This window comes from Merops nubicus, unplaced genomic scaffold (assembly GCF_000691845.1).
Source record: "Merops nubicus isolate BGI_N331 unplaced genomic scaffold, ASM69184v1 scaffold17013, whole genome shotgun sequence".
Taxonomy (NCBI): domain Eukaryota; kingdom Metazoa; phylum Chordata; class Aves; order Coraciiformes; family Meropidae; genus Merops; species Merops nubicus.
Genome location: NW_008598409.1, coordinates 1 through 8,527, shown reverse-complemented (window position 1 = coordinate 8,527; position 8,527 = coordinate 1). Strand labels below are relative to the sequence as shown.

General features: G+C 51.9%; 1 protein-coding gene across 1 annotated transcript in view; it reads right to left on the bottom strand.

The window, feature by feature from the left end:
* Window positions 1–8,523, bottom strand: part of LOC103769807 (excitatory amino acid transporter 4-like) — a gene marked incomplete at its 5' end in the record, with an annotated part of 10,408 nt that extends 1,885 nt beyond the window's left edge. Inside the window, 9 exon segments of the mRNA XM_008937042.1 lie at window positions 346–448; window positions 451–470; window positions 880–1,074; window positions 2,161–2,394; window positions 4,593–4,933; window positions 5,535–5,577; window positions 6,480–6,684; window positions 7,435–7,572; window positions 8,409–8,523. Of these exon segments, the coding sequence (XP_008935290.1) occupies window positions 346–448; window positions 451–470; window positions 880–1,074; window positions 2,161–2,394; window positions 4,593–4,933; window positions 5,535–5,577; window positions 6,480–6,684; window positions 7,435–7,572; window positions 8,409–8,523 (1,394 nt within the window).
* Window positions 8,524–8,527: the final 4 nt, after the last annotated feature.

Here is an 8,527-nt window from a genome sequence, read left to right as displayed (position 1 = left end):
ACTTTTTTAAATATGGGCTAGGAGGGTGAGAGCTGCCATGTGGCCACCTTTATCCTGTTTAACTTCCTGATCTGGTTGTTTCCCATTGCATCTCTGGGAAGCCTTGGTTCTTTGTTTATTCCACCCATTGTTGGTCGGGTGATGTCTTTGTTGGGATGGTTGGGGGTAATGTCAATTGCTTGTGAACTAATTGACTTGTTTGTACCCCCAGCGATCATTCATGGAATGTCCTTTTTGTATTCAATACAGTCCAGTTATTGGTTCACCTTCCTGCTGGCTGGGTCGTTCCTGTTAGGCCTGGTCATGGGCAGAACAGGAGCCCAGAGCAGGGCACAGGGAACTTACAGGAACCAGTCCACAGCGATGATCAGCGTGATGTCCTCGGTGGGCAGCCCCACGGAGGTGAGCACGATCACCATGGTCACCAGCCCTGCCTGGGGGATCCCATGCTGGCTGCCGTGGCCGTGATGCTGGGGAGCAGGAAAGCACACACATCAGCAACGGGAGGAGAAGAGGTGGCTGCATTTGCAAAAGTGCCAGGAAGGAGCTCAAACTCATCCACAAAACACCTTGGCTGCCTTTCTGCCAAGCCAGATGGTGACACGTTGGCCATCGACACAGCTCCTCCCTGCCAGGCACCCACCCATAACAGACTGCACACTGCAGCTCCAGCTGAGGGATGGCCCACGTCTGGAAATGCAATGAGGGCTCCAGTGGAGCCTCAAAGACACGGTGCCCAGATCATACATCACAGCTGGAGGTGTAGTACACCTCTCTTTTCCATACTTTTTCTCATTGTATCTTCTGCAAAAAGAGGAACGTGACCACACCTCAGCCATGCCAACAAAACTGTAGTCCCAAAACTCTTTCAAAATTCACCTTATTGTGATGATCTGCCCGAAGTCAAGTTCATAGTTGTTGACTTGTGCAATGAAGATGGCTGCAAGGGCCTCGTACAGAGCAGTGCCATCCATGTTAATTGTAGCTCCCACTGGCAGGACAAACCTCGTGATGCGTCTGTCCACACCATTGTTTTCTTCCAAGCACCTGAAGGTGATGGGCAGAGTGGCTGAGCTGAAAGGAACGTACAAAACAACATGAATTTGGTATAAGCAGACTTTGGAAGAGGGGCTGAGCCTCTGCCTGGTTTATGACCTTACCCACCTGCTTTTTCACCCTGCCATTTGAGCCAGAGGCCAGAAGCTGCTAGGAGAAAGAACAGTCTAAGAAAGGCTTCCTCAGATATGGTGCAGCTGCAGTTGTACATTCAGACATTTCCTCAGGGGGCTTGGGCAGGGGCTGTGTAACCCTGAGGATGCTGATGCTGGTATAACACCAAAAGAAGGTGATGCTGGAGGATTGAGGATACAAAGGACAGAGCCTCAAGACTAGAACTCCATTTCCAGCTATTAAAAATCCTTGAGCCCTTTCTCACCCTCCTCAGTGCATAAGACAAGTTTAACCCATATGTGTGACTATATCTTGCAGAGAAAGCAGAGAGAATTGTTTCTGAAAGAGAACAGGAGCAGGAAAAATGCTGTGTTTCAGTGTGGGAATGCACGTGGGAGAGACCAGTGCTTGCCAGGAGAGGAATATAGGCAGAGCCAAGGCACCTAGTGAAACAACAGCTCCCTACAGTCCCTCACTTTGGGGGTGTTGAGTGGCAGTGTGTCACAGAACATAGGGGTGTTTGTGCCTTTTCCCAGACCCCTGGTGAGCTCAGTGCCAGCTGCAAACAGCACCTGAGCCTGGAGGGAAGCAGCCAACGTGTGAGCACAAGTGTGTGAGAGGAACGTGCACGTGGAATAACGCTGCAGGTCAGGGGAGCTGATATCTGCCCTGAGATCAGCGTGTCAGTGCTGCAAGCAGAGTCACCACCAGGTGTGGGAAGGAGGAATATGGGCTGTGCACTGGTGGCTGGAGGTGGCCACATGATTTGGGCTCCTGAGCAGGGGAGTGGGAATGTTTCCACTCTCAAATGAGCTTGGGGGGACCGGTGCAAAAACCTGCTAGTCCTCGAAACAGTGAGACCACGGTGCTGCACTGGGGGCAATGGAGTGCTGGATTAGCCCCAGAGCATCCACACCAGCCCCAGAGCATCCACACCAGCCCCAGAGCATCCACACCAGCCCCAACCCTGCTCCTGTGCAGCCGTCATACCTTGAGGAGGTGCCCAGGGCTGTGATGAGGGCCTGCAGAAGGCCTGCAATGAACACCCAGGGGTTTCTGTGCGTGACGATGAAGTAGAGCAGGGGCAGGATGCAGAGGGCGTGGATGAGGAGGCCGACGATGACGGTGAGCGTGTACATCCCCAGCTGGCCTCCCATCACTGCCAGGTCATCCATCTCCAGGATTTTGCCAGCAATTAAAAACATGATCCCAACTGGAGCATACCTGTGGCAGGAACACACGGCCGGTGCTCAGTACTGGCACCCACACTTTCACACCACTTTCATGCATGCTTCCTGGACAAATCCCCAATAAGCCAGCACACCAGAAGTGCTCCCTTAGCCTAATAGTTGCATGGTATTGCTGGTTTGGGTTTTTTTTCCCTCTGGAAATCTGGAGAGAGCTGGGTCCATGGTTCATTACATGGTCCATGGTTCATTACATGGTCCAAAAGCAACTCTTGCTGCACTGTTGCTAACCCAGGCACTCTGTTCTGTGCACAGCTTGGGCACTGGTGGAGGTTTCTTCCTCCTTCTGGGTTTTTCACAACACCCCTTATAGAATTGATAGGGGAGCTCATGTAAAGGAGTCTCCAGAGTCCCTTTCCTTCCTAACAGAGCTTGGGCTCAGGGTATCTTTTTTTACTGAGAGGCACAGGGAAGTTCAGGAGAAACAGGGAATTGGGGAGTAAAAGCAACAGTGTCCTATAGGACATATCAGCCTTGCTGTCTTAAAACATTCACATTTAGGGAACAGGAACATCTTATGCAGCCATGGATTATATACATGGATTCTGAGGTACACTGCTATCCTCTTCCATTCCTCAGGGCTTTTTATCTCCTCCATAACAATGCATCTCATGAGCAACAGTGAGGCTCCCCAGGAAGGAAGCCATAACAGACGTGGAGAATGTCACGGGCACTAAACTAAACATGGACAAATAGCTGGACCAAAGAAAATCCCAACTCCATGGCCACACCCCTCAGGGCAAGGCCTCCACAGCTCAAGAGCTCACATGCAGTTCATGCACAAGGCTCAGAGGTCCACATGCCAAACTCCAACTCAGCTTGGGAGGTTTGGAAAAGTTTCAGGAAAGGATTTCACAAGTATTTCATTTCCTCTGACCTTCCTCCTAGAAGACATCCTTGGCTGCATCTCGTGACCAAACCTCCCCAGGAAAAACAAGGGCCTGGGAGATGCTCTGCAGAGTGTAGCTTCAGGAAGGAGTGCTGGGCTGCAGCTGACAGTCCTGCCTCCAACGCCAGCAGGATTTTGTAAGCCAGGAGGTCTCCCCAGACACTCCCTGCTGTATGGGCACGGGCAGTTTGCTGGGGGTAACCAATGTCCTGTGCATCAGCACTCTGCCACCTTCCCATGTAAGGGGGAGCTGAAGGACAGGGCGTTGAGGGCACCTTGAAATTGTCTCTGGGAGTAGTGTGCAGGTCTGCGTGCTCCACTGTGCTCATGCTCTCCTGTCTGTGCCTTCAGGCAACTCTTGGCTATTCTTAGGAAAGCAAGGCCCCAAGTTCTGGCTCATCCATGGGGGAAAAGATCCCAGAGGGGCTGGGGCTGAGTTCAGATTTGTTCCACCCCTTTGTGTCTTTCTGTGTGAGGCCTGTCCCCCTGGGCTCTGAGGTACAGGACTGTGACTGGGGACACAGAAAGAATCTGGAGTGTTCTAAAATGGGAGCGGGTGCAGGGCTGACAGATCCCTTCCCTGTCAGACATCTCCACTCTGCCAGCCCTGCAGCTCTCCTCTTTAGTGGTACCTACCACAAACTGAACTTGAGCCCTAGAGGAGTAAAGAGCTTAAAATAACAAAATCTGGCAAAATGTTGCCTTCTAGAGAAGATCTGTCTCAGCAATGCCTTGCTTATCTGGACCATGTAGCACAGGCAGCCTTACACAGAAAGCAACAAAGAGCTGAGCTCCAGAGAAGCTGGGATCTGGGAGACCTCAGACTGAAGGACGGTAACTTTGAGCTGACCTTGTCAACCCAGCTCAGCTCTACAGGTGCCACCCTGAGGAGCAGGAAAGTGGCAGTAGGTTATTATGATTCATATCTTAGTCAGACTCCTGGAACATAGCTGGAAGGAAAGCTTTTGGTGGGAAAGCCTCACACCCTACCCCTGTTGGTAAGGCTAAGAGATCTTCCACTCCAGCTCTCTGGTCTTCCAAGGATGTTTCCAGCAGCCTCAAGGAAAGCAAGTCCTGGTGTACCTGCTATTTCTAAGGTAAAAACAAAAAACAGGAAATGAAATGTGAACAAATATCCCATCCAGACTTTTCCCTCCAGCCTGATGGAGCCGAAGGAGAGCTGTGCCCATCTGCTTGTCCTGTGTATGTCACCCTGACAGCTGCCCTACTCCTCATCAGGAAACTGCACCTGCAGACCTGCTGCTCCAACCGGCCGTGCTCCTCACCAGATGATAATGGCCACCAGCCTCATGATGGCTTCGTTGAGGCAGTTAAAGAACTCCCGCAGGGCCCGTCCCTTCTGCTTCATGCTGCCGATCACCAAGCCGAAGCACATGGAGAACACTACCAGCCCCAGCGCGTTCACCCCACTGGCCGAGCCCGGGATGGGAATGACTTCTTCAAAGCTCAGCACCTCGGAGACGCTCTCCAGGGCATGGGTGATGTTCTCCAGCATGCTGGTGAAGTTCTCAGGCGCGGGGATCTGGGTGGTTGTCACGTCTGCTGTGACGTTGCTGCTGCGGAGGACGGTTCTGGTGAAGACCCTGGTGCTGTACTGCGTCTTGTACTGAAAAGACACAGATTGTCAGGTGCACTCCCAGGCCCTGGGGCAGGAGCTCAGGGCAACATGCTGGGCTCTTGAACCCCCTCCTAAAGACTGAGAGGACTGCATGGTCCTACTGGCCTACGTGGGAAACTCGCCCTGCCTGTTCTCAGGCTCCCTAGCCTAGTGCTATCCTCGAGAAGTTCTGAAAGTTGGAGGCCATTGGAGCATCTCATATTTCTCAGACAGAGATATTCTGCCTTCTCTGATAACCCTTTATGCTGCTTCCAAGGGCACCAGCACTACAGAGGAGGCAAATCCTTGGAGAATCTGCTTCCATGTCGCCGCCAGTCCAAGGCTGCTCCCTGAAATCACACAAACCCTGCTGACCCTGAGTGTGGGGTGGGGCGGAGGCTGAAGCCCCCATCTCCAGGCAGCTTGAGCAGCTTGTGTGGGGATGCTGTAATGCAGGCTGATGACTGCAGTGCCTCCTGGAGCAGCCCAGTGTGGGGAGGTGTGAAGGCAGCATAAAGTAACTTCTGCTCCATCCCTCTGAGAAGGAGGCTGGGCCATGGTCTAGGGCACAGGGCTCAAAGGAAGTGATGGGCCAGGTGGGGTTTCATACCTGTTTGAAGCAGGCTTCTACCAGGTTGGGTGGGAACATATTCCTGCAGTAGATAAAACAAGGGAAGGGTTATTGTCCTGCAATAAAACAACCAAGAAATCATGGGCTTTCTGGGAAAGACCTCTGTCCAGGACCAGTGCCTCAGGCCACAGCTCTCACCATGCCAGCTCAGGCTGTGGAGCAGATGGGCCTTTCTGTCTGACTGACAGAAGGTGGGAATATGCTGATCTGGAGCCAGTCCCCCTCTTGCATCTCTTCAGACTCTGAAAGGTTGTATTTCAGGTATGTGGAAACAGGCTACACACATAGAGCACTGGGATATGGATTCATTGTAAAAGCATCACCACACCCAAACAAGCCCTGAAGCAATACCATATTACAGTGTCTGACATACTGCCTTGCTCACAGCCCCATCTCTGCAGCTGTCCTTTGAGCTCTCTGTTCTCTCATACCTCAGAACACAGCTTCATACCACTTGAGAAGGTACAGCTTTGCAACTCGTGCAAGATCACAGCAAGGGACCTTACAGCAAGGGAGGGAGAGACAATGACTTGGGAACCACTTCCTTGATCTCCTTGGGTCAGTGAAGATGGATATTTGGAGTGACCTTTGCTGAGTGAATTTCTGAAGGGCATGCACTCATTGATAGTTTTCATCACTTGTTTTGCTAAGCACACCTTGGCCTCTTGCATTAATACCTCTGACAGAAGGGCTGGACTCCAGAGCTCCAGGTGGAGCATTCAGTCTCAGAGTGGGAAAGCCAGACAGCTAGACTCAGCTAGAAGTAGTAGGCTGGGCAAGACTCAATTTATTGAGTCTTTATTGCCCATAAACCAATTTGCCCAAGAGTGTATCCCTGAAGCTGTGACATTTCAAATGGACATTCCATGGAGGAATGTCATCTCACTGATATGGTCTCCACATGAGACCCTCTTGGTCACCTACCTCACCAAGTCCATGAAGGCATCTGTGGTCTGCACCTGCTCGATTCTGCCTTCTCGGTGAAGCTTGTCCTTAGACCCTTTTCCTGGGTGGATGATGATCACCATGAGGATACCAATGAAGACTGCTATGATGGTGGTCACCGTGTAGTAGACAACAGCACGCATCCCCATCTTCCCTGAGGCTCTGCCATCCAGTGAGGCCATTCCTGGGGAGTCACACAGAAAGACCAGGTGAGGTCTATTGTCTGAGAGGGAAGGAGGAAGTCCAAGGAAGATTCAAAGTGTGCAGGGTGCATGTCTGAGCTGGATGAGCAGCTGGGGTCTCTAGGAAGGTAATGTTGATATGGGGGAATGTGGCTATGAGAAGCATAGCACTGCTTAGGTTCTAGACTGCATTTGGGAATATAGCAATTTCCTTTGAAAGGTCTCAGGAGGAAAATAATCCCCTCTGGGAACACTGAGTGTCCCTAATGATGGGATGTTTCAGCAGGTGGAATGCCTTGCAGTCCCTTCCACTGTCTGAAAGTTTGGATGGCTGGTATGTTGTCTGTGTGGGCCTGGATAAAACAAGCTCTCCAGCTGGTGACCAGCTCCAGGTCTTTTGGACTGACAGGAATTAACCTTCCCTGGGCTGGATGAAACCTGAAGCTTGATGTGGGCAACAAACTTGTTGACGTTTGAGGTTATACAGGATGAAGTCCTTGTTGGTGCTCAACACTTGGGCATTGGAAACACCATATTGTGTCCTCTCCAGTCTTCTGAGAAAGCATAAGGCCTTCTGCTTCTCTTACCAGCAGAAGTACCAGTGTGAATCATGTTTGTTACAGCTGTAGGTGCAGGCTTATACTATTAGCTGAGCACCTCTACCTGGGGCACACAGGGGTCCTCCAACAACAGCCAGCATTTGTCTTTGCTGATTGTTGCCTTGGCTGAAAGCAGCAGAAAACATTTCTCACCTGTAATCAAGCTAGAGACAATGAGAGGAAGAACCAACATCTGGAGCATACGCATCAGCAGCTCTCCAGGGAAGGAGAAATACTTGATCTGGCGATAGGTCAGCTGGTAGGGCCGGAGGGAAAACGCCAGGATGATCCCTGTGGAGCAGCAAAGGATGAGAATGGAACTGGGACAGTGTGATCCAGTGGTCTGTCCCTCAGTCCTGCAGCATGGCTTTTCTCTCTCTCATCTCCTTTCAGCTGCTCCTCTCCCCAAAGGAGTAAATGCTCTTTTTCTACACGGCTATGATCCAGTTTTGCTGGAGGTTCTCTCTCTCCCTCTGACATATTTATATGCACAAGAGCCTCGTGCCAAACCCTGGGTCTCCTTTTTGCTCTGTCTGCTGCTCCTCTGTGGCCTGTTCCCAGGAAGCTCATGAACACAAAAATGCTGTGACCAGAGATATGATCTCCCAGCCTGAGTGTGACTACACAGTTCAGAGACTTTGTCCACCCACTTTTTCACACTGAGTTCAGCCAGTGGGTTAGGGACATATAGCCTGGATCAAAAGCCAGGGACAACCTGCCACCTGCTGTGCAGGTTTAGTCTGTGTGGAATCACAGCCCTTTGCATCCATTGCTCCTCCTGGGCCTGCCAGGCTGGAGCTGTGGGATGAACCTGAAGAGCCCGTGTGCCTGTAGCTGCACTCACAAGAAGCCTCTGACCAAACTAGGATGACTTTTTATGAGGACTGGTGGAACTGGATTGTTGGTAGAACAGAATCCTTTCTGTCATAGCCTGTTCCTGAGCTGCAGCCAGAAAGGATCAGCAAGGACTCCCTCACGCCCTGCTCTCTACAAAGGTACTCGTGATGCGCACAGCGCTCGGAGCCGTCAGCTCCCCGGCTTCCCTCCCCCAGCCCAAGTAAAATCCTCCTGGAACCACCAGACGCTTCCCCACGTGTACAGCGGTGCCCGGTGCCGCCGGCCCCTACCTAGCAGGACGGCGGCGATGGTGAGGAGGACGAAGGCGTTCCTCCTGAGGAAGCTCCTGGCGCTGTCGGCGGTGATGCTGCTCATCCGCTTCTTGGCCCGCGCCGCCCGGCGCTGCAGG